This window comes from Leucoraja erinacea, chromosome 24, assembly GCF_028641065.1.
Source record: "Leucoraja erinacea ecotype New England chromosome 24, Leri_hhj_1, whole genome shotgun sequence".
Classification (NCBI taxonomy): Eukaryota; Metazoa; Chordata; class Chondrichthyes; order Rajiformes; family Rajidae; genus Leucoraja; species Leucoraja erinaceus.
The window spans coordinates 19,884,984-19,910,926 of record NC_073400.1 but is presented as its reverse complement, the minus strand read 5'-3'; the positions used below and the strand labels follow the sequence as shown (position 1 = coordinate 19,910,926).

At 46.3% G+C, this 25,943-nt stretch overlaps 1 protein-coding gene across 2 annotated transcripts; it reads right to left on the bottom strand.

Moving 5' to 3' along the window:
- Positions 1–317: 317 nt before the first annotated feature.
- Positions 318–14,540, bottom strand: LOC129708737 (uncharacterized). Of its 2 annotated transcripts, none has more exons than XM_055654692.1 (6): positions 14,225–14,540; positions 9,818–10,120; positions 8,258–8,365; positions 5,908–5,949; positions 3,000–3,191; positions 318–926 (listed from the first exon to the last, which is right to left on the bottom strand). In XM_055654692.1, the coding sequence occupies exons 1-6, from the start codon at positions 14,280–14,282 to the stop codon at positions 769–771; spliced, it is 861 nt and encodes a 286-aa protein (XP_055510667.1). In that variant the 5' UTR covers positions 14,283–14,540; the 3' UTR covers positions 318–768. The 2 variants fall into 2 exon arrangements, with proteins under 2 accessions (XP_055510667.1, XP_055510668.1); XM_055654693.1 differs by having other exon boundaries at positions 9,839–10,120.
- Positions 14,541–25,943: the final 11,403 nt, after the last annotated feature.

Genomic DNA, 25,943 nt, shown 5'->3' with positions numbered 1-25,943 from the left:
GTGGGAAGGAGAAGGTTGGTGGGATTGACTGTAGAACTCTCCTGGGAACTCGTTTGGAGTCATTAGGTCCAATATCCTTCAGCTTTATTGGACTTGCCCTGTGGCCACTGGTCTTTGGCCCTGGGAAGCACATTCATGTGAAAGCACGGTGCTCAGGGACACGTCTTCATGCACACAGATCATCCCTGGGGTGCACACACACACACACACACACACACACACCACACACACACACACACACACACACACACACACACACACACACACACACACACACACACACACACACACACACACACACATACACACACATCTCACCACCCTGGGGCCAAGCCCAGGCTGGGATCTAATCGAGCTGACCGGGAGGAGGGGAGAAGGGGAGGGGTATAAAATGAATAATAACTGCCCTGGAGTATGTTACAGGTTGGGAGATAAACCAGTGTTCAGGGGGGAACATATCTACAATCACGCCGACCCAGGTGTGAGTTACATGCTGCAATCTAATTGATGGATTCAGGGGGTTTATACAGTATCAGACACTTGGCAGCGAGTTCCAGGATGGGATCGAATCGCAGAATTACCAAATTGACATCTAAATGACAGATCTCAGGGAGAGAGTTCCAGGCTAGGATCTAATCGAGGAGTTCAGGGAGCTTATATATAGACTGACAGTTACAACAAGTGACTTGCAGGCCGGGATCTCATCCAGGGTCGTGGGCTTGCTTTATACAGAGAATGTGTGGCCTTGTAAATGAGCTGCTGACTGCCTCACTCCTGGCCATTGGCTCCATCTGGCAGAAGCAACTCGATCGTGACCTCTTTGTTCAGAGCAGAGAACGTCACCACGGGCTCCCCCTCAGACGCCTGTGGACTGATCGCACTGTAGTCTTCTTCTGTGTCCTTGCCCAGGGCCTGATACCTTGGATCTGGGGACAGAGGCAATGATGTGAGCAAACTGGGGAAGTAGAAACAAAGAACTGCAAATGCTGGACATAAAGTGCGGGAATAGCTGAGCAGGTCAAACAGCATCTCTGTGGAGAACATGGACAAGTGCCGTTGCGGGTCGGAGTCTGATGAAGGGTCTCGACCTGAAATGTCATGTATCCATTTTTCTCCAGAGATGCTGCTCCAGCACTTCGTGTCCTTTTGTGTGAGGGATCACTGAACACAAACAGTTTACAGTGTAACAGGAGGCTTGGAGCCCGTCCTGTTCCCACTGTTCTGTGTGGAGTGATCCAGCGAGCCTCCCTCCATCTCATCCCCTCTCCCCATTTCAGTTTCTCTCCTATCATATACTTGTAGGTCTTTATATTACTTATATTTCCTCTCATAAGGGATAGTAGAATTAGGCCATTTGGCCCATCAAGTCTACTCGGCAATTCAATCATGGCTGATATCGCTCCTAACCTCATTCTCCTGCCTTCTCCTCATAAACTCTGACAACTGTACTAATCAAGAATCTATCTATCGCTTCCTTAAAAATATCCACTGATGACCTCCACAGCCTTCTGTGGCAGAGAATTCCACAGACTCACCACCCTCTGACTAAAGACATTTCTCCTCATCTCCTTCCTGAAAGAACCTCCTTTAATTATGAGGCTATGACCTCTAGTCCTAGACTCTCCCAATCGTGGAAACATCCTCTCCACATCCTGCCGCTCCATCTATTTTCATATCATCTGCAAACTTTGCCACAGAGTCTTCAATCGATCTTCTTACAGCATCTAATTTTTGTTTGTCATCCTTTGCTGGTTTAAAATTCCCAAGTTCTCTGGCCTCCTCTGCATGTACTGTTCACCCTTACTTTCAGTTGGATGTCACCCTGAAACTCATTCATGAACCATGGATGGTGCACCCTTCTCCCAGAGCCTATCTGCCTCACTGGTACTTTTGCTGAGATTTTCAATGTACTTGTCCCTGTAACACCCTTCAATCCCTACACCCCTCCCTATCTCTGTACACCCTCCGGTCTCTTTCCTGATTTCTATCACTCCTCCAGCCCCCATGCCACCTATGATGAATATTCAGATGAAGCCTGCTTGTGCATATCACAGCAGTTCGCATCTCCCCCTTGCACACCTTACTCTGTGCCTGGCTCTACCTCATGTCTGTATCTAGCACGACATCCATCACTCTGTAAAACGTTAGAGTATTTCCAATCTCCCCCTCTCTCTCTCCCTCTCTCTCTCTCTCACTCTCTCTCTCTCTCTCTCTCTCTCTGTCCCTACCACTCTCCCCCTCTCTGCTTCTCTCCCCCTCTTCCCTCTCTCTCCCCCTCTCTCTCTGTCACTCTCTTTCCCCCCTCTCCCTATCTCCCCCTCTCTCTCACTGTCTATCCCTCTCTCTCTCCCAGCTCTCTCCCTCCCCCCTCTCTCTCTTTCTCCCCCATCTCTCTCTCTCCCCTCTTCTTCCCCTTTTCTCTCTCTGCTCCCATCTCTTTCCCCCTGTCTCACTCCCTCTCTCCCCTTCCTGCACTCTCTCCCCCTCCCTCTCACACACCCCTATTTTTCTCTCTCCCCATCTCTCTCACCCCTCTCTCTCCCCCTCACTCTCTCTCCCTCTTTCACCCCCTTTCACTTTCTCTTTCTCCCCTTTCACTCTCTCTCTCTCTCCACTCTCTCTCCCATTCTCTCTCCCTCTCACTAACTCTCTCTCCCCATCTCTATCTCTCTCCCCTCTCTCTTCCTCTTCTCCCCTCTCTCTGTTCCCCCTTCCTTTTCTGTCTCCCCGCCCCCCTCTCTCTCTCTCTCTCACCACCCCTATTTCTCTCTCTTCCCGTCTCTCTCTCTCCCATAAAATCTCCCATAGCCACCGTAGCATTATTTTATTACACGTACATCTACCTCTGTCTCCACATCTCTCTAATCCACATTGATTTATCTCCCTCGACACCTCTCTCGCTCAATTTATTTTGTCTCTAAATTTCTCTCTCCATCTGCCTTTTTGTTTTGCTTGTTGCCCCTCTCTCTACCAGAACCTGCCTTTCTCTGACTGCCTACCTTGTGGATCTGCCTTGGCAGCTGTCGGAGTAATCATACTGTAGTTGCTGACTTTCTCTTTATTCAGGGCCTGGTAGTTGGTATCAAGGTCTCCTTCAGTCGAGCTGGGCCCAGGCATCTCCTCATCCTGGGCACTCCCTTTGTTTCCAGTGTCAGCAATTCCCACAGGTGAATAAATCCCTTCCTCATTGTCTGTGGGGGATATAATGGAGGCGAAAATGGAAGATTAAGATCCACTTGGTCCCATTTCCCTCATTCTTCACACTTCTCCCTATGGCAGCACCATCTCTCGGTCTCCTCCATTGAAGGACACATGAGAGAGAACAGATTACAAGAAAACAATCAGGGGCGGGAGGGGGAGGGGGAGGGGTGGGGGGGGGGGGGGGGGGGGGGGGGGGGGGGGGGGGTGGAGAGCTGGCATCGACCTAATGAGCTGAAAGATCTTGTATATATTTAAATCTGCTCTTCCACACTTTTTCTGATGTTACCAACTATGCCCCGATCGTCACTGCTTTCTCTGTGTTGGGAGCAAACCCCCAAGTCAGTGTCATCCCACTGAGCAAAAGTCCCACATCCCGGGAATTTGAGGAAATTTCCCTGGAATCCTCTGCGAAAAAATATTCTTGTGGAAACATACAAATTAGGTATAGTTCTCTTTGCCCCCCCCCCCCCATCTGTGCCCCATCACTACAGTAGGTCATTATCTTAACAACAGATTCCCACCCACCTCTGTGACCTTTCTACCTTGGGTCAGGAAGAATGCATACAGTTCTGCCTTTATCATATTCAAAAACTCTGGTTTTACTGCACTTTGGGGAGGAGAGTTCCAAAAACTCACCATCCTCAGACCAAAATGGTTTATCCTCACTTTAGCAATAAACAGGTGGCTGCTTATTTGTGCAGCCTTGTTCAAAATTCTCCCACAAGAGCAGCATCTTCTCCACATAGGCTGTGGGCCGAGGAGCTTTATTCTACAGTTTTGTGACCCAAGTCACCAAACTACATGAAATTTTCACATATTGTGTAAAAATATTATATAAATCACCACTGAAACTCATCATGAACAAGACTTGCACATTTTTATTAAATTAGAGAAAAAACGGAAAATTTTGGGGTATATTTAGTCCAATCAAAGCACGTTTAACATTGAGTTGTCTGCCAGTTGGCCAATCACACGCTTTGTGTTCAGGCTAGCACACAACATAGCTGAGAGGGCTTCACTGATGCCTGTTTTACTGGAGATTCCGATGAAGATTCTTTCTAGTTCTGTGGAATACATGTCGTGGAAACTTGCAGCCGGGTAATTGAATTTAGTGAGAGAAGCATTAAGAAATCTGAAAAATGTGCAGCTAAGTGGATAGAAGTGGAAGAAAGTCTTGAAAGCAAAGTCCCTGCTGAGATGCTGCAACCCAAAGTTGTGAAACTTTGTGAATCAACTCAAACTGAAAGGTAAGATCTAAGTCTGAATTTATGAAAATTAATCTGTATGGACTTTAATTTATTTAATTGCACCCTTTACAATGTGAAAAAATGAGATTTGGAGGCTGTACATTCACTCATTTATTCATTCATTCACTCACTCATCCATTCACTCAATCATTCACTCATGCATTCACTCATTCACATATTCATTCATTCGTGAAGTTGAGGGCCTAAACTATATGTATCAATAACAAGGTAAATTAAGCATCTTCACTAATGCCAGCTTGTTGTAGAGTAATAAGTCTTAATCATCTAATCTCGGAGCTGCCTGCGATAACTTACCGGTAAAAGGTGCTCCGGTCGTGGGGCCTATGTATTTAACATAGTGAAGCCGCGGTCTCAATTAAAAAGCGGTCGATTCGCAAACGCGGAGCCGCGGATCTTCTCCGCGCGGGGCGGGGCGGGGCGGGGGGGGGGATTGTGTACATAGTGTCGTCCGTAGCGGCCGTTTTCAGGAAAACGGAGGAATATATCTTTCTGGAATATATATAGGTATAATAATATTTTATATTATATCATTGAATTATTATATTATTATACCTATATTACTATCTGGAATATATATAGGTATAATGAAATATAGTTTAAATGGACTGCAACACGGAAATAGGCTGCCCATCGTGTAATATGGGCATTGGCCACTAGATGGCGCTTACTTTCCCGATCTCATTTTCTAATTAGTTTAATTAATTAATGTGGAACATTTGGCAATGACGAGTTATGACATCCTTCTCAATTATATTTCATCTAAACCTGTGGAAAATTTCATGTAGTTCTGTAACTTGGGTCACAAAAACTGATTTCTAGACACATTTTTGATGCTCGGCCCACAGCCTACAACATTTGCAGGGCCCTCATGTATACACAAGGGGAAACTTACAGTGGCCAATTGATGATGATGATGATTCTTTATTGTCAGGTTTACCTCGGTACAGTGATATTCTTTGTTTTTGCAAACAAAGTACACAAAAGCGTCGCCACAAAGGCACCCGACAAAATTACAAAAAGTGCTCGTCTGTTCTTCGTCCCCCCCATTCTGCAGGCAAGTTTCTGCATGTCTTTGACACCTAGGAGGAGATTCAAGCACCTGGGAGATACTTACATATCCAGAGGAAGAAAGTGCAAACTCCACACAGACGATTTGGCGGTCAGGATTGAACGTGATGTCAGAATAAAGCCCGGGTGCCTGGAGGTGTGAGGCCGCAGTTCCTGCCATCCTGCGTGCCTGGGCTCTGAAGGGAATGTCAGTATTGCAACGATGCAGGGTCATTGCCAGAGCACATGGGGGATTCTAGCAGTGGTTCTGAACACCAGAGGGGTGATTCGAAGTACCCATCGGCTCCAGCAACGCCAACTTCCCAGAAATCAGCTTCTGAAAATACTCAGGAGTTGCTGAAGGCAGTGAGAGATCAGCAAATCCCCTTACCTTTGGCAGTGGTGTGTCCTTTCTTCCCTGCTTTCTTCTGACCTAGTTCAGGAGAGACAGAGGGGCAGTTAGCACAAAGATCCAGCACGGACCCACTGATGTAAACTGCAGATGCATCATGCTGACTTCCCACACTGCCCATCTACCTCGCTGCGTGCATTCTACGTACTTATCATGAGTTTGATTTTTTTTATACTCGGGAGAGCTTAAGAATTACCTCGTACAGTGGGACAGGCCCTTTTGCTTATGAGGCTGAAGGCTTATAAATCCCCAGGACCTGATAGTCTCCATCCCAGGGTACTTAATGAGATGGCTCTAGAAATTGTGGATGCATTGGTGATGATTTTATAATGTTCTATAGATTCAGGATCAGTTCCTGTGGATTGCTAATGTAGCTAATGTTATCCCACTTTGCAAGAAAGGAGCGAAAGGGAAAACGAGGAATTATAAACCAGTTAACCTGACATCGGTGGTGGGAATGATGCTGGAGTCAATTATAAAAGATGAAATAGCGGCACATTTGGACAGCAGTAACAGGATCGGTCTGAGTCAGCATGGATTTATGAAGGGGAATCTCCACATAGGAGATTAGTGGGCAAAATTTGGGCACATGGTATTGGGGGTACAGTGCTGACATGGAGAGAAAATTGGTTGGCAGACAGGAAACAAAGAGTAGGGATTAACGGGTCCCTCGCAGAATGGTAGGCAGCGACTAGTGGGGTACCGCAAGGCTCGGTGCTGGGACCACAGCTATTTCTAATATATATTAATGATTTAGATGAAGGGATTACAAGTAACATTAGCAAATTTGCAGATGACACAAAGCTGCATGGCAGTGTGAACTGTGAGGAGAATGCTATGAGCATGCAGGGTGACTTGGACAGGTTGGGTGAGTGGGCAGATGCATGGCAGGTGCAGTTTAATGTGGATAAATATGAGGTTATCCACTTTGGTGGCAAGAACAGGAAGGCAGATTGTTATCTGAATGGTGTCAAGTTCGGAAAAGGGGAAGTATAACGAGATCTGGGGGTCCTTGTTCATCAGTCACTGAAGGTAAGCATGCAGGTCCAACAGGCAGTGAAGTAAACTAACGATATATTGGCTGTCATAACAGGAGGAGTTGAGTATAGGAGCAAAGGGGTCCTTCTGCAGTTGTGCAGGGCTCTAGTGAGACCACATCTGGAGTATTGTGTGCAGTTTTGGTCTCCAAATTTGTGGAAGACCATTCTTGCTATTGTGGGAGTGCAGTGTAGGTTCACAAGGTTAATTCCCGGGCTGGCGGGACTGTCATTTGCTGATAGAATGGAGCGACTTGGCTTGTAGACACTGGAATTTAGAAGAATGAGAGGGAATCTTATTGAAACCATATAACCATATAACAATTACAGCATGGAAACAGGCCATCTCGGCCCTACAAGTCCGTGCCGAACAACTTTTTTTTCCCCTTAGTCCCACCTGCCAGCACTCATACCATAACCCTCCATTCCCTTCTCATCCATATGCCTATCCAATTTATTTTTAAATGATACCAACGAACCTGCCTCCACCACTTCCACTGGAAGCTCATTCCACACCGCTACCACTCTCTGAATAAAGAAGTTCCCCCTCATGTTACCCCTAAACTTCTGTCCCTTAATTCTGAAGTCATGTCCTCTTGTTTGAATCTTCCCTTTTCTCAAAGGGAAAAGCTTGTCCACATCAACCCTGTCTATCCCTCTCATCATCAAGTCCCACCTTAACCTTCTGCGCTCCAGAAAATAAAGACCTAACTTATTCAACCTATCTCTGTAACTTAGTTGTTGAAACCCAGGCACCATTCTAGTAAATCTCCTCGGTACTCTCTCTATTTTGTTGACATCCTTCCTATAATTGGGCGACCAAAATTGTACACCATATAACATATAAGATTATTAAGGGATTGGACACGCTAGAGGCAGGAAACATGTTCCCAGTGCTGGGGGAGTCCAGAAACAGGAGCCACAGTCAAGGAATATGGGGTAGGCCATTTAGGCCAGAGGTGATTTTCGTGCGACAGTCACCACCGGCCTGTCACATAAATGACGCGCAATTGACGCCCAAGTGGGACAGGCCCTTCAGAATTCTCAGCTGCTTCGGGCATTTGGAGTATAATCAAAGTGTAGGAGGAACTTTGCCATTCAGGGAGGGAATCAACAGGCGTTTGGGGTCGGGAGCCTTCATCACACTGATGATTAGTCTTTTGAGTTCCTCCAGCACTTGCGTTGTGCTCATGGTTCCAGCATCTACAGTTTCTTGTGTCCGTTACCTCTGGTTTATCATCCAGTCCCTGCCCTCTCCATGCTGCCCTAACCCAAGAAGTCCCCCACTTAACTGGTCTGTCCACAGCAGAAGTAGGCGGTGAATCCCAAGGCACTGAACCACAGGCACAGGAAGGTGATTGTCATGGCCATCCTAACTCGGGAGCACATGCACGAAGAGCCTGTGAACAGAAAGAAACGGGATACTCACCGGCGTTCCGTGCACAGAGTAGAGGATCGCTGTGCATCATGTGCATTATTGTCATTACCTATGACAATCCGTGTTAATTTACATGTGAGACAGAAATAGCGTCCTGTCTGGTTTTGAAGACGTGACCATCCATGTGTGTTTGACCATTTGTGTGTCACGCTGTATGGTGTGTATGCAAGATCAGCCATGAATGAATGGTGTAGACCTGATGGGCCAAATGGCCTAATTCTGCTACTCTAACATGAACTTATGATCCTGTTCTTTAACTGTTCACACCTGTCTATTGCATGTCTGAAACACTCAAGGTGTGTTTGTGCCCGTGATTGTGTATTCTGGCTGTTCATATGTATATCTGCGACTAGATGTGTGAGATGTGTAATGGTCTGTGTGTGCTTAACTATGTATGAATGCAATTAGTCTTATAGTCACACAACGCGGAAACAGGCCCTTCGGCTCAACTTTCCTCAACTAAACTATTTCCACCTGCCCGCTTTTGGCTTATATCCCTCCAAATCTACCCTGTCCATGTACCTGTCTAAATGTGTATTTAACGTTATGTATAACTAAGTGCATACATTTCACTTTGTGTGTCAGAGAGAGATTCTGATGGTAGTATCTGTGTGTGATGGTGAGAATGTGATTTTTAGTGCAGTTGGCTGTGTCTTTGATTGTTCATCTGTGTGTCTGTGATTGTGTATGCAATTCTATGATTGTGCAGATAACTGTGCATGTATGTGTGTGTGTGTGCATGTGTGTGTGTTCATGAGATTGTATTGATTTGTGTGTGTGAGGCGGTGTACCTTTTTGATTTGATTACTTCTTTGGATCTGTGTGTGCGTGTGGATGTGTATCTGATTTCTATGCCTGTGTGTGGGGGAGAGAGACAGAAACTATGTATATGTATGCATGTCTATGTATGACAGACCATGTGTCTGTATGTGAGAGGCTGGGCATCCAACTTTGCAGATAGCTTTATTGTGCAGTGTTACAGGTATGTGTGGCCACTTATGTTTAACCGTGAGACGGTTTGTGCCAATGGTGTGTGATTTTCTCTGCACAGGTCTGCGTTTGTGTGAGACTATGTGTAAGTGCATAATTCTCATGTCCCTATCTGCAACTCATTATGGGAGGTAGGTAGGTGCATGTGTGCAAGTGTACGTCGGTAATGGTGAACTTGTGACATGTTTGAGATTGTGTTTGTGTAAATACATGAGTGTGTAAGTTTCACTGGGAGCAAGACTAGTTGGGTAAGATTCCTGCAGATATGTACACGACTATCTAGTGGATGACCGTGTGATTGAGTGAGTGGTTCAATGCATATGCACGTGTGTCCCTTTCCACTTCGACGACTGTGTGAGATTGGTGGCGGGACAGGAGAGAAATTACTGGGGTGCAGGGGGGGAGACATAACAAAAAGTCCAACCAGTTTTTTGCATAAACTCGCCAATGAAGTTACAGGCTGGGGCCACGTCAACGGATAGGTCCTCCTGGGTTGCCTCCGAAAGGCATTTGTACACGGCGCTGTTGGTGTTGGAGTCAGGTGTGACGGTCAGCTGCTCGCCTCCGAATTCCACACGGTGCCTGCTGTCGTCAGATATTTTGGTGCTACCTCGGTACCAGTGGAATTTTGTTGCTTGTCCCTGGATAGCGCATCTCAACTCCAACTGACAGGGACTGCCCGTGGGGGAGAGTTTCTCAACCGTGTAGGCAATCTTTCCCGCGGAACCTGGGGAGGAGAGAGTGAGGTTAGAGCCCAGTCTGATATCGGCGCTGCACACGGGGTCATCAACACAGGGCCACACGACCTGACTGAACCAGGCCGTGTTGCATCACGGGGACAGCAAGTGCACGATCAGTTTAAAGGGCAGAACACCCATCTGCTCAAAAGGCAGGAAACTTCCTGTAAATATTCCCCGCATACAGCATGGGACAGTTCAGCGTGCGTCTGCACCTACACGCAGTGGGAGCATCCTACTCCTGCAAAGAGTAGGAGTAAACAAGTCCTTTTCAGAATGGCAGGTAGTGACTAGTGGGGTACCGCAAGGCTCAGTGCTGGGACCCCAACTATTTACAATATATATTAATGATTTGGACGAGGGAATTAAATGCAACATCTCCAAGTTTGCAGATGACACTAAGCTGGGGGGCAGTGTTAGCTGTGAGGAGGATGCTAGGAGGCTGAAAGGTGACGGATAGGCTGGGTGAGTGGGCAAATGCATGGCAGATGCAGTATAATGTGGATAAATGTGAGGTTATCCACTTTGGTGGCAAAAACAGGAAAGCAGACTATTATCTAAATGGTGGCCGATTATGAAAAGGGGAGATGCAACGAGACCTGGGTGTCATGGTACACCAGTCATTGAAAGTAGGCATGCAGGTGCAGCAGGCAGTGAAGAAAGTGAATGGTATGTTAGCATTCATAGCAAAATGATTTGAGTATAGGAGCAGGGAGGTTCTATTGCAGTTGTACAGGGTCTTGGTGAGACCACACCTGGAGTATTGCGTACAGTTTTGGTGTCCAAATCTGAGGAAGGACATTATTGCCATAGAGGGAGTGCAGAGAAGGTTCACCAGACTGATTACTGGGATGTCAGGACTTTCATATGAAGAAAGACTGGATAGACTCGGCTTGTTCTCATTAGAATTTAGGAGATTGAGAGGGGATCTTGTAGAAACTTACAAAATTCTTAAGGGGTTGGACAGGCTAGATGCAGGAAGATTGTTCCCGATGTTGAGGAAGTCCAGGACAAGCGGTCACAGCTTAAGGATAAGGGGGAAATCCTTTAGGACCGAGATGAGAAAAACATTTTTCACACAGAGAGTGGTGAATCTCTGAAACTCTCTGCCACAGAAGGTAGTTGAGGCCAGTTCATTGGCTATATTTAAGAAGGAGTTAGATGTGCCCTTGTGGCTAAAGGGATCAGGGGGTATGGAGAGAAGGCAGGTACGGGATACTGAGTTGGATGATCAGCCATGATCATATTGAATGGCGGTGCAGGCTCGAAGGGCCGAATGGCCTACTCCTGCACCTATTTTCTATGTTTCTATGTATGCTGTGAGGGGGGGGATTCAGTTGGTGGGGAGGGTCGGCGACGGGGGAAGAGTTTCTGTGGGAGAGGGGATTCGGTGTGTGGGGAGATTCGGTGATGGAGGCAAATGTCGATGGGCCCACAGAGATTCAATGGGCGGAGAGAGTCTGTGATGGGAGAGAGTGTCTGCACTGTGTGAGTGGTTTCAGCGGGCAGAGATGGAGTATCCGTGGGCTGTGGGAAATTCAGTAGATGGGAACATTCATGGACTGATGATGTCCAGAATTCAAGCAGTCATTGCATGTAAAGGATATGCAGCAACATACTAAACATGACTACTTTCATTTACATGACATTGTTGTGTCCCAAACATTATGGTGCCCTGAAATGGGGAACTATGTATAAACACGGCTGTAATTTCTACATGGTGAAACCAAAATGTGTAAAAATTGCCTTTATGAAAATCTTACAATATGCACTTTAACCAGTGTGATTTTTTTTCTATTACAAATCTCAAATTGTGGAGTACAGAGGCAAATGAATAAATGATGGGTCTTTGTCCCAAACATTATGGAGGGCGCTGTAACCAAAAAGGAAGAAACTAAGAATGAACACAAACAGATAGAAGCAGGAGGCGGCCACTCGGCCCACAAGCCTGCCACCATTCATTATGATCCTGGTGATCTGTCGCAGGCCTCAACTCCTGTTCTGTGCCAGTTCCCCATAGCTCTCTAACCTCACAAAAACTTACAGACTTCCTCTTTATAATCCCCAATGATCTGGCCTCCAGAGCCTTCTCGGGTAAAAACATTCTAGAGATTCATCACTTCTGCAAAATATTCTGTTTTAAATTGCCACGTAACTCTCTACCCTATTCAACAATCTTCCACTGGTTATTACATCTTATCATCTACCTTGTTGAACTCCAGCAGGATCTTGTAGGATCAGTAAGGTCACCCCTCATTCTTCTAAACCCCAAACAATATTGATCTAATTGCTTTAGTTATTTGCGATAGGATTGTCCTTTCATCCTGTGAATTGTCAGAGTGAATATCTTTGGGACTGCCCACAATGCTGGTGTATCTTCTTCAATTAGATGAACAAAACTGCACAGTAGTGCTGGTGTGAACATCTTTCACAACCTCACCAAAACCAGCAGTCCTCCGCGAGTCATGGCGCCAGGCGGTGGAGGGCTCTAATCGAACTAGCTGCCTGCCCCATTTCCGGGGATAGGTCCGTGTCTGGGTGCAGTTAGAAAGGGAATACGCGCTGTCCACGGGCACCCTGAGGGAGTTCCGGGACCACTGGGCTCCGCAGAGTGTTGAATGTATCCTCAATAAGGATTGTATCATAGTTGTATAGTAGTTTATTAAGGATATATGTTTGTATTGTGGTATGGTGGTGGGTTCTAGGTTGTTTTATTGTAGTGTAAATATTAATTTTAAGTAATTGAATACATTTTATGATTTTTTTTAATACAGCAGTCCCTGGGTTACGCCAGAGTTTCGTTCCTGAGAACAGTCCAGCAGCCGGTATCTATGCGTCAAAAACTAAACTTTTCTGCAGAAATCTACATTTTGCCCTATACACATGCTAAAATTCTTGCATTTCATCAAATAAACACACCAACATTACCCGTAATTCTGCAAATGGAATGTTTACTGAATGCAGTCATTAATAAATACCATGAAATACATTGTCACTATTATCACCAGCTCACCAGCTTGACAAATGCTCTATAAGATGTATGGGAGAATTTGTGTAAAGTTGGATAAAGTTGACATTTTTGGATATTGATGGAATCACAAGATGTGGGGTTAGTGCCGGACAATAGCATTGAGGTAGATCACCATTCCCCCCACCCATCGTCCCTTCTTTACTGCCCCCCCATCCCACTGACTGCCACCACCCTTCTTTCTGTGTCCTGCCAGCTGACTTCACCCGCTCTCTTGATTTCCTTTTTCTCAGACTTGTCACTTTCTCTCCTCCCACATTCTCCCTCTCTCCCTACTCCTCACCCTGCTTTTGCTGACTCCTCTCTCTCTCTCTCTCTCTCTCGCTCTCTCTCTCATAACCTGTGGGTGTCAGAGGTCCTCCTCACAGTTCACTTTTCCTGCGATACACCCATTTAAAGCTTATTCTGTACAATGGAGACTCTAAGAAAGGGGAGAGATACGGTCCCTCACAGCCCTCTTGTGCTGACCACCCCTTGACCCACTACAATATCACCTCACCAGGTGCTAACCACCCCCCCCCCCACACCGCATCCTCACTTCCTCAACCAGTTAGTATAGAAATGACTTATAAGTCTGAAGCAGCAGTGGCAGCGGTATAGGGTGAGAAAGCCGGTTGAGATGCAGTGAGAGCCCTTGGGAGAATGTTGTGGCTGAAAAGGGGGAAAGGACCTTTGCCTGGACTGTGCTGGGGAAGAGGTTGACCCACAGCACTGGTCACAGTGTATATCGTTTACCCTCTGTGTCTCGGGGGATGCCGAGACAATGGGCAATAGAGGGGAACTGAGAATTCAAGAGCAACAGCAGATCCTCCGTTTGGTTCTCCCTCCCCATCACTCCGCCCCTCTGAACCATCCTCAGGAGCAACAGCCCCTCAGTCTATTATTCATTCCTCAGTGTTCTTTCCCACTCCCTCTTGCTATCACTCTCTCACTACTCCCTGTCTCATCCTGCTGATTGTCCTCGCTCCCTGTCTCTGCCGCTCGCCCCTCTTGCCCACACGCTCACTTTTCCCACCCTCTCTCACTCCGCGCTTCCTCTGCCTTCCATGTCCCCACCCCAACTCACCAGTCCACATGGAGCAAAAGATGATGACTCCCAGTACAGCCTTGAGCAGGGTATCCATTGTTTGACAGCTGTTGCAAAGGGGTCTGAGTGGCAGAGGTGGCAAATATTCCGTGTGATCCCAGTGAGACAAGGTCACAGACTGGCTGCAGATAGAGAGGGAGAGGCTCAGAATGGTCAAGTGACCACAAGACTCAGCACTTCCTGACGCACGTGAGAGCAGAATCAAAATAAAAGCCACAGGGACCAGCCCAGATCAGCCCAGATCTGGCTGTAGAGAGGGAGGGGGTGTAGACAGAGAGAGAGACTGTGAGAAGAGGGGACAAAGAGAGGGAGAGAAAGGGCAGAGAGGTGGGGAGAGAACGGGGAAGTGAGCATAGAGAAGGAGATGGGGCAGGGAGGAAATGGGTCACAGAGGGTGGGAGAGTAAAGGAGAACGGGAAGGGAGAGAAAAGGAAAGGGGTCAGAGAAAGAAAGGAACGGGGCAGATAAAGAGGGTGGAGGAGTGATATTGCAGTGGGGGGGAAAGAGAGGGTGAGGGAGAGGTAGGTAAATGTGGGGCACAGAGAAGGAGAAGGGAGAGGAAGAGAAAATGTGTAGGGCCATAGGGGAGGGGCAGAGAGCAAGGGGGAGTGAGAGATGTGCCAAAGAAAAAGAGTAGAGGTGTCAGAAAATGCGGAGAGAGGGGGGAGAGGCGGGAGTAAGGGCGGGGAGAGAGACAGGAAAGAAGGAGATGGTCAGAGATAGAGGGAGAGAGTAAGGGGAAATGGGGGAGACAGAGCCACACTGGGATTGATGGAAAGAGGGACATAGAGGGGGTTGGGAGAGAAAGAAGGGAAGCCAAAAAAGAGGCAAATAGATAAAAAAGCAGTGGGGGAGAGAAAGATTGGAAAACAGGCAGATAGAGTGAGAGAAAGACAGACTTGGGGGGAGGGTGAGAAAGAAGGGAAAGTAAAGACAAAAGGTCAGAGCGAGGGTGATGGGAGGGAGAAAGGTGCATGGAGCAGCAGTAAGGGAATGAGGGAAAGGAGAGGGGAGCAGAGAGAGGGGGCAAGAAAGGAAAAGGGGCAAATTGATTGAGGAAAGTGGGACAGAGAGAGAGAGAGAAAGTAATGAGTAAAACGGGATAGAGAGGGTGAAGGTGTATTAAGATGAAGTGGGCTAGAGGATGAGGAGGAGACAGTGAGTGTGGTGATGGAAAGAGGAAGACAGGAAACAAAAGCAAACAGACAAAGAAAGAGGGGAATAGAAACTTGCAGATAACGAGAGACAGGGAAAGCAAAAGAAGAATGTTGATAAGAAGAGTGGATGAGAAAGTGGGATAACATAGAACTAACGCGAACTATTGATCGATGGTCGGCGTGTACTAAATGGGCCGAAGGGCCTGTTTCCATATTGTATCTCTAAATTAAACTAAACAAAATGTTGTGCTTTCATCAAGAAGGGCTACAGAGGAAAACCCAGGAGTGCTCAGGTATTATCCTAGATCCCAGAGAGGTACGGGTTTGTAGGTTATCTGGAACCTGAGGGGCAACTGCCAGAGGAAATGGTTGAGGCAGGCATAATAACATTTTGAAAAACATGGTTAGAAAAGATTAGGAGGAATATGGGATATGGATCAAATGCTGGAAAATGGGACTAGCTTAGATGAGCACTTGGCCAGCATGGAAGAGTTGGGCCAAAGGGCTTGTTTGCATGGTCTACGACTATCTAGAATTAAGAGGCAGAAACAAAGAACTGCAGACAATGACACAAAGTGCTGAAGTAACTCAACTAGTCAGGCAGCATTTGTGGAGAACATGGATAGGCGACGTTTCGGGTGGATACCCTTTTACAGATTCTTGACATTTCAAGTCGGCGTGGTGGCGCAGTGGTATTTTCTGCCTATAGCCCCAGAGATCCGAGTTAGAGATACAGTGAATTCAGCGCTGTATCTCTAAATTAAACTCAACTAAAAGTTGAAACCCATCTTCAAACTCAATTATTAATTAGTGTTGACATTGATTTATTTATAAAGATACAGAACGAGGCCTTTCTTCCCACTATGTAATTTCATATCTCCCCCTGGCCTTGTGACAATGTCATGAGCTCCAACACCCACCACCGATCCCTACTCGCCTACACACCTGGGGCAATTTACAGCGGGCAATTTATTCTCCTCTCTGCACACCTTTGGCATGTAGGATGAAAATGGAGCACTCCAGGGAAACCCATGTGGTCACGAGGAGACCATGGAAACTTCACACAGACAGCTTCTGAGGTTGGGATTGAACCTGGGTTTCTGGAGACGTGAGGCCAGTAGCTTTCCTCGCCACTCTACTGGGTCCAGAGAAGTTTCTCAGAGCCATTTGATAAGGAGAATGCTGCGTGGTTGTAGGTTGGTTAACAGGCAGTAGGAATAAAAGAGTCATTTTTGAGTTACATCTAGAGAGATGCCACCGGGATTGGTGCTGTAGCCCAATTATTCACTGTTGACATCAACAATCTGCAAGGGTGGCACAGTGGCAAAGTTGCTGCCTTACAGTGCCAGAGACCCAGGTTTGATCCTCACTACGAGTGCATGTTTGTAAGGAGTTTATATATAACCTGCACACTCCCGCAATCCAGTTTCCTCCCACACTCCAGGTTTATAGGCTAATTGGCTTGGTATAACTGTAAAGTGTCACCAATGTGCAGGATAGTGTTAGTGTGCGGGAATTGCAAGTCGGCGCGGGCTCGGTGGGCCGAAGGACCCGTTTCCATGCTGTATCTCTAAACTAAACTAAGGAGATCGTGTAACATATCCAGGTTATTGAGGTTAATGGCGGTTAAGGCTGTGGGGAGGATATAGAGGGGCCTCAAGGGGTGAAAGACAAGGCAAATGGAATATAAGGTGAGAAAAAATGTGAGGAATGCTGCAATATGGGAGAGGCAACACTGGCACCCATAGAAGATATTAAAGGGAGCGTCATACTGGAGTAGTACTGAGGGGTTGCTGCTGTGGAGGAGTGTGGAGTTGAGGAAGTGCTCACTGTGGGAGGAGTCGCACTGAGAGGGTGCAACACTGTAGGAAGGGCAGCACTGAGGGAGTACTGCACTATCTAAAGGGCAGTACTGAGTGTGCACCACTGTGCAAAGAATGTGCTGAGGGACTCCCACACCGTGGGATGGGGAAAGAGAACTACCAGGATTACCCCAGGAAAACAGGAGATTTCAACATGCTGACTCTACTCGCCTTTCTCATAATGATTTAACACACTAAGCCGGAACTCTTACTCTGAGTATACACTTGCAGAAATTCTGTGAGTCATTGGTTTCCAGAAAACAAACCCTTGCAATAAATGAAACAATAATTTACCCAAAGGCACAGTAATATCTGGACAAATCAACAACACAGCATTCCAACTCCACACCCTATTTTGTAAACCCCTCCAGTCCATAACCCCTCCAATCCGTACACTTGCTACATCACAATGGTTCAAAAGGCAGTTTTGCTGGTACTCTGCACTCTCGGTACAGCAGTCCTAATGAGACTCAGCACTGTGTGAGGGGCACTTCCAATGGCACTCGAGACTGTGGGAATGGCAGTTCACATCAATTCAGAAACTCAGTTCTGTTGGAGGGCAGCTGATGGAACGCTACACTATATGAGGGGCAGTTCTGATGCGAATGCACCGTGTGAAGGGCAGTTTTGAGTCAATGCTGTATTTTCTGAGGTCCTCATCCTCAACAGACTTCTGTCCTCAGACGGGTGCGAAGGAGTCTGTGCCAGCTCCCACTCATGGTTTCAGACTAATAACCTTTCTCTCAATGTCAGCAAGACAAAGAAGCTAATTATTGACTTCAGGAAGTGTGGTGGTGTACTTGCCGCAATCAGCTTCATTGGTGCCAAAGTGGAAATGGCTGAGTGTTTCAAGTTCTTTCGCATTAATATCACTAACATTCTGTCGTAGTCCAATCATATCGATGTCACATCCAAGAAGGTACGCCAATGCATTGACTTCTTTAGGAGGCTCAGGAAATTAGGCATGTTTTCAATGTCTCTTACCAACTTCTTGAGATGCACCAAATAAAATATACAGCATACATCACAGCTTGGTTTGGGAACAACTCTGCCCGACAACAAGAATTTGCAGAGAGTTACAGATGCAGCCTAGTCTATCACACAGACCAGACTTCCCATCATTGATCCATCTACAATTCATGCTGCCTTGGAAAAGCAGCCAACATAATCAAAGGCTTGTCCCGTGCCGGTCATTCCTTCTTCTCCCTGCTCCCATCTGGTAGAAGGTACAGAAGCTTGAAAGCACACCCCACCATACTAGGAACAACTCCGTCTCTTCTGTTATCCGGCTTCTGAACCATCCTTCCATAAGTCAGATTCACCTTTACCCATTTGCAGACATTGGTCTTTGTCTATGGAACGGATGCATTCCAATATTGAGAGCTACTTTCTGCATTCTGTATCTCCCCCATTGCTCTACTGTATTATAGTTTGACTTGATTGCATTTATGTGGAGAAGTATCTGATTTGACTGGATCGCATGCAAAGCAAAGCTTTTCACTGTACTGTAGATTAACCCTTATTAATTCATGCCATTTATAACCTTCATCACACATCTGTGCATGCCACCCTTTACAAGGTATTATGGTACTACACAAAGACTTTCTCTCTCTCGCTCAGGCACGCTAGTCAGTAAAGCCAGGTGCGAGCAGCTGGCTGTTTGAATGTTCCTGTGTACTTAATGGAATAGTTGGATTTCACCATGCATGTGTTTTTCATATGGGCCGCCGACAAACATGTACCTTGCAGCACTTGACAATAACAAAGCTGTGGAGCTCTGCTCAGTCTCCTGGAGTAACGTGAACTGGAGGGAAGCACCAGGCAGCGCCAAAAGGTGGCGACTGTGCATTTGTGGTTGTGCAAAAGAATCTCACTGTGCTGTGCGTACGTGACAATAAAGAACCATTGTGGGGACAGTACTAAGCTGCGGTCTCACAAGCTTTGCATATGCCCTGCCAGCAAACCCGCCCTGCATTTTTACTCTGTGCTAAAGGTAGCATTGAATTGTCTCCAGAAACTCTGTGACAGAGGTTCCCAGAAAATGAACCCTTGCAATCCATTCAACTATAATTTACTCAAAGTCACAGGAACTTCTCGATGGTGATCAACAACACAGCACTCCAACTCCAACCCCTTTTCCCCTAAACTCCTCCAGTTCATAACCAACTCCAATCTTTTTAACCTTCCCACCCCTGGAGTTGCTCCGTCTGACTGCCTTTAATCCGTGGGAGCCATCACTTGTTGCAGCTTGCGACCTTTTCAGGACAGACGATGACAGCGATGTCAACATTTGAAACATGGAAGATGGACATGAAAGAATAAGAAGACTGTCCCATTTGCGTCTGCCCCTCCACACAACTCAATCCCCTGCTGTGAGATGTTTATCCCCGTCACGCTGCAGCTTGTTACCAATCTCACATTGTTACATAGTGATAACTGGCAAGCTGATGCCTTGCAAGCACCACCAAGCTCCGTGCACCACTCAGCTACTGAAGACACACCTAACACAGGTGTGAGACATGTTCATCAGAGCTCAAGAGCTTAACAAGGGACAACCAAAGATTAGCAGACATCAGGAAAGGCAGTTCTAAAAAAAACATTCCCCAGCTCGCCTGCAGAGTCATCTCACATGACAAACCCCAGTTTCTGAAAATGTTTTATTTCAGCAGATCAAAATGATAAAACCACAACTTTACCACCATGCAATGACACTTTCCCACACCCAAAGTATGTACTCATTGAATCTCCTCGCACAGCCTGAGATGCAGTAATTCCCAGCATGAACAATCACAAAATGCTACACTTCCCCAATCATAAACAGCACATATATTGAATCCCCTCTCACAGCCCAAAAACACTATCCCCCATCAGCGAAATTCCAGACCCATTGTACCTCCTTTCGCAGCCCATGGACACCCCCACTTCCACTGATTCTCCCCACAGCCACCAGACACCCTACTCTATCATAGGACATTCTTGCCATAGAGTGAGTGCAGAGAAGGTTCACCAGACTGATTCCTGGGATGTCAGGACTTTCATATGAAGAAAGACTGGATAGACTCGGCTTGTACTCGCTAGAATTCAGACGATTGAGGGGGGATCTTATAGAAACGTACAAAATTCTTAAGGGGTTGGACAGGCTAGATGCAGGAAGATTGTTCCCGATGTTGGGGAAGTCCAGAACAAGGGGTCACAGTTTAAGGATAAGGGGGAAATCTTTTAGGACTGAGATGAGAAAAACATTTTTTACACAGAGAGTGGTGAATCTCTGGAATTCTCTGCCACAGAAGGTAGTTGAGTCCAGTTCATTGGCTATATTTAAGAGGGAGTTAGATGTGGCCCTTGTGGCTAAAGGGATCAGGGGGTATGGAGAAAAGGCAGGTACAGAATACTGAGTTGGATGATCAGCCATGATCATATTGAATGGCGGTGCAGGCTCAAAGGGCCGAATGGCCAACTCCTGCATCTATTTTCTATGTTTCTATATACACTCCCTGCCCACGGAATTGCCTCCCATAATCATGGACATTCTCTCTTACAATAGACCCTCCACACCGATACACTCTCCCACAGCCCACATACATTCTGTTTCCCTTGTTAAACACAATGAAACTCAAGTAACACCCCTTGCAGTATCCACACTTTCTCCCCAATTCAGTCCGTCCCCACTTATATCTGTGATACTTTGGACATCCTTCACCACTCGGACAGGTTCTAATGACCTGGTCCTGACTTCCCCGTGACTGCATGGGTTTTCCCCGGGTGCCCTGGTTTCCCCCAACACTCCAAAGACAAACAGGTTTGTAGGATAATTGGCTTCAGTAAAGATGGTAACGCCTCTAGTGTGTAGGATAGTACTAGTGTACAGGGATCGCTGGTCAACACGGACTCAGTGGAGTGGGCCGAAGGGTTGGTTTCCGTGCTATATCTCTTAACTAAACTGGACCAATACATCGATTGGGATAAAACATCTCTTCCTCCATCTGGGCATGTTGCAACCTTCTGGACTTACTGTCAAATTCTTCAATTTGGAAGAACCCTGTTTGCCATTCCTTGTGTAGGCTCTCCTCTTCCTTTTGTCTTCCTGCTCCCCTCACCCTGCATCAGTCTGACAAAAGGTTTTGGCCTGAAACGTTGCCTATTTCCTCCGCTCCATAGATGCTGCCGCACCCGCTGAGTTTCTCCAGCACTGTTGTCTATCTCCATTTATAACGTCAACTCTGTTTTTCTCTGTCCATTACCCCTGCTTGACCTTCTGTGCATTTCCTGCATCTCTTCATAGTTTCAGTTTTGAACTAAATTGCCATTTATAGCTTTTACACATCCTTTATTTTCTCTTTCTTTCTAACTGTACTTTTTAACCCTTCATCACAATAACCAAAACACTGGGGACATCTGGGAAAACCTTGCTTCACCTACTAGAGGTCATTCCTAGTTTTATCCACCTCTACCCCCTATCTGTTTTTTGAATTTTCTCCCAGTTTTTCAACGCCCTCGGCTATAAGGGGAAAAGTTGAGATTCCCAGCTGTGGGAATGGGGATGGGATCAACACTCCATCTGTGATGGTTGCCAGCGAGTATGAGCCAGCAGAGGTCAGGCTGTTGTGGTGGTCAATAAGCCCAGCAACTACTGAGATGTGTTGCCTATCAGATCTCTGCAGTTTCAGGTAGTTGGCTCAGTTTAATCTCAGAATAATTTTTACTTCCTTATTTTAATTTTTCTGCATTTTCTGAGAAATGCTTGCAAATAAAGTAACATTGAATCATTGAAACTGTTTCCAGCTGAGAGAACACATTCTCAGATTGTGCAAGTGACTGACTCATGGAAACTTCATGCACGCAGTGCCCATGTCATCCCATTTTACAAATTGAAAACAGACATCCCACTTAACCAAATCGGCTGTACAAATTTGAGGACTTCTTCCACCATAGGCCTCATCACAGTCTCTCTCGTAGACATTCCCCTTCACTGCTCCCTCTGTAACACCCCTATCTTTGAAACCCCCCCCCCCCCCAGTGCCTGCACCTATCCCTACATCTATAATCGCTCCAGTCCCTAACCCCTCATTTTCTCTGTAATCCCTCCATCCCTTACACCCTTCTGTCTCTGAAACCTCTCCAGTCGCTCTAACCACAATCTCTGCAATCCCACCAGCCCTTAACACCTTCCACTTTCAGTAACCCGTCCAGATCCTATGCTTCATCAAAAATCCAATCCCTACACTGTAAAACCCTTCTGGCCCAATAACCCTTTTTATCTTCATAATCCCCTGTTTGGTCAAGCATATGGATAGGAAATGTTCAGAGGGATGTGGACCAATTGCAGATAAATGAGCGTAACTTAGATGGGGGATTATGGCTGACATGAAATGAAAATGAAATGCCTTTATTTGTCATTGTAAGCACTGCATACAACAAAATTGTTGTTGCCACTCCATTGGTGCATAATATAGAAACATAAAAACACAGGACCCAATTTAAAAACAATGTTAAAAACTAGGTATTAAAATAAGTAAGTAATCAGTACTGTACATAGTGATAGTAAAAGTTCAAGGTGGGTAGCAGCGTGGAAGAGTACAGCATGAATAATACTCAGTGTTTTTTCATTTTGAGTGTGAAGATTGCTTTGGGGAAGAAACTGTCTCAGAGTCTGGAGGTGCGTGTTTTGGCTGACCTGTAACGCCTGCCCGAGGGCAACAGTTCAAAGCATAGTGGCTTAGGACAAAGTGTCTGTTTACATGCTGTATGACTATGATTCGACACCTTTCTTATTTGTCCACCTCCAGCCCTACCACCCATCCAGTTTTCTACCCTCCAGGCCCTACATCCACTTAAGCATCCAATCTACAAACTGCAGTTGTATAGGGCTCTGGTGAGACCACATCTAGAGTATTGTGTACAGTTTTGGTCTCCTAATTTGAGGAAGGACATCCTTGTGATTGAGGCGGTGCAGCGTAGGTTCACGAGATTGATCCCTGGGATGGCGGGACTGTCACATGAGGAAAGATTGAAAAGACTAGGCTTGTATTCACTGGAGTTTAGAAGGATGAGGGGAGGATCTTATAGAAACATATAACATTATAAAAGGACTGGACAAGCTAGATGCAGGAAAAATGTTCCCAATGTTGGATGAGTCCAGAACCAGTGGGCCACAGTCTTAGAATAAAGGGGAGGTCATTTAAGACTGAGGTAAGAAAAAAATGTTCACCCAGAGAGTTGTGAATTTATGGAATTCCCTGCCACAGAGGGCAGGGGAGGCCAAGTCACTGAATGGATTTAAGAGAGAGTTAGATAGAGCTCTAGGGGCTAGTGGAGTCAAGGGATATGGGGAGAAGGCAGGCACGGGTTATTGATAGGGGACAATCAGCCATGATCACAATGAATGGCGGTGCTGGCTCGAAGGGCCAAATGGTCTCTTCCTACACCTATTTTCTATGTTTCTATGTATCTCCTTATCTCTGTAAACCCCTCCAGCCTTCATGCCCTTCTTTACCTGAACAAGCCCCTCTAACCTTCCCTATTTTGGAGTTCCCTGATAGTTACGACACTCTCCTATAACTAGCTATAAACCAGTCAGTGCACAGATTTCATCCTGAGAGAGAGGGAGCAGTCAGTGTACAGATAACTCCCTTGGAGTGAGAGACACCAGTCAAGTGTACAGATATCCCTCTGAGAGAGACGGACGGAGAGAAATGAGCCAGCACCGCCATTCAATATGATCATGGCTGATCCTGCTTTTACCCCATATCCCTTGATTCCTTCAGCCCTAAGAGCTAAATCTAACTCTTTTGAAAAATCCAGCAAATTGGCCTCCACTGCCTTCTGTGGCAGAGAATTCCACAGATTCACAACTCTCTGGGTGAAGATGTTTTTCCTCATCTAAGTCCTAAATGTCCTACCCCTTATTCTTAAACTGTGAGCCCTGGTTCTGGACTCCCCCAACATCGGTAACATTTTTCCTGAATCTCTCCTGTCCAATCCTTTAAGAATTTAATATGTTTCTATAAGATACCCTCTCATCCTTCGAAATTCTATTGAATACAAGCCCAGTCGACCCATTCTTTCATCAGATGTCAGTCCCGCCATCCCAGGAATGAGCCTGGTGAACTTGTGCTGCACTCCCTCACTAGCAATAATGTCCTTCCTCAAATTAGGAGACCAAAATTGCACACAATGCTCCAGGTGCAGTCTCACTTGGGCCCTGTACAACTTCAGCAGGACCTTCCTGCTCCTAAATACAAATCCTCTCGCAATGAAGGCCAGCATGTCATTAGCTTTCTTCACAGCTAGCTGTACCCGCATGCTTACTTTCTGTGACTGATGTACAAGCACACCCAGGTCTCATTGCACCCCCCCCTTTTCCTAATCTGACACCATTCAGATAATAATCTGCCTTCCTGTTTTTGCCACCAAAGTGGATAATCTCAAATGTATCCACATAATATTGCAACTACCATGCATCTGCCCACTCACCCAACCTATCTAAATCACCTTAGTATCCTTAATACCACTTAGTATCCTCCTCGCAACTCCATCTCACACTGCCACACAGCTTTGAGTCATCCGCAAACTTGGAGATGTTACATTTAAATCCTTTGTCTAAATCGTAAATATGTATTGTAAATAACTGGGGTCCCAGCACTGAGCCTTGAGGCACCTCACTAGTCACTGCCTGCCATTCTGAAAAGGACCCGTTAATTCCTTCTCTTTGATTCCTGTGTGCCAACCAGTTCCCTATCCCCTGGCATCAGTCTGAAGAAGGGTCTCGACCCGCAACGTCACCCATTCCTTCTCTCCAGAGATGCTACCTGTCCTACTGAGCTACTCCAGCATTTTGTGTCTACCCTTGATGTAAACCAGCATCTGTAGTTCTTTCCTATACAGTTCTCTATCCATATCAAAACCCTACCCCCAATACCATGCGCTCTAAATTTGCACACTAATCTCTTGTGTGGGACCTTGCCAAAGGCTTTTTGAAAGCCAGATACACCACATCCACTGGCTCTCCCTTATCCATTCTACTTGTTACATCCTCAAAAGATTCCATAAGATTATTCAAGCATATATAAAGAAAACAATAGTGGTGCAAAGTCACAAATAATACCTCCATGTCTTTGTAGTTCGGAGCTTATTTGGAGGCTGTAGTGTTTAATAGCTTGATGGTTGTTCAAAAGAATCTGCTTCTGAACCTGGACAGTGCAGTTTTCAGGCTCCTGTACCTTCTTCCCGATGGCAGGAGTGCAATGACAATGTGGCCATAATGGTGTGGTCTCTGAGGATTCTTGCTGCCTTTTAGAGCCAGTAACTCCTGTAGATCTCTTCGATGGTGGGGAGGTTTGTAACTACGTTGGAGTGAATCTGGAGACATCCCCAAGTGAGGGTAGCTGGAGATACTGGCTAGTGGATGGCTATCCACTGAGAGAGAGCAACCGTGAACACCGACGCATGGATATCTCATGTGAGAGAGTTACTTAGAGACACAAGACAGGGAAAAGATAATCTCTGAAGGAGAGGGAGGAGGGTCACTGGTGCCTGTACAGACATCCTTGAGCGAGAGATACCTGCCAGAGAGAGGTCTGGTGGTACGGGGGCTGATGCTCCGGTACCTTATGCCTGAGGGCAGCAGGCAGAATAGACCATGGTCCCGGGTGGCTGGGGTGTTTGTTGATCCCCCGGGCT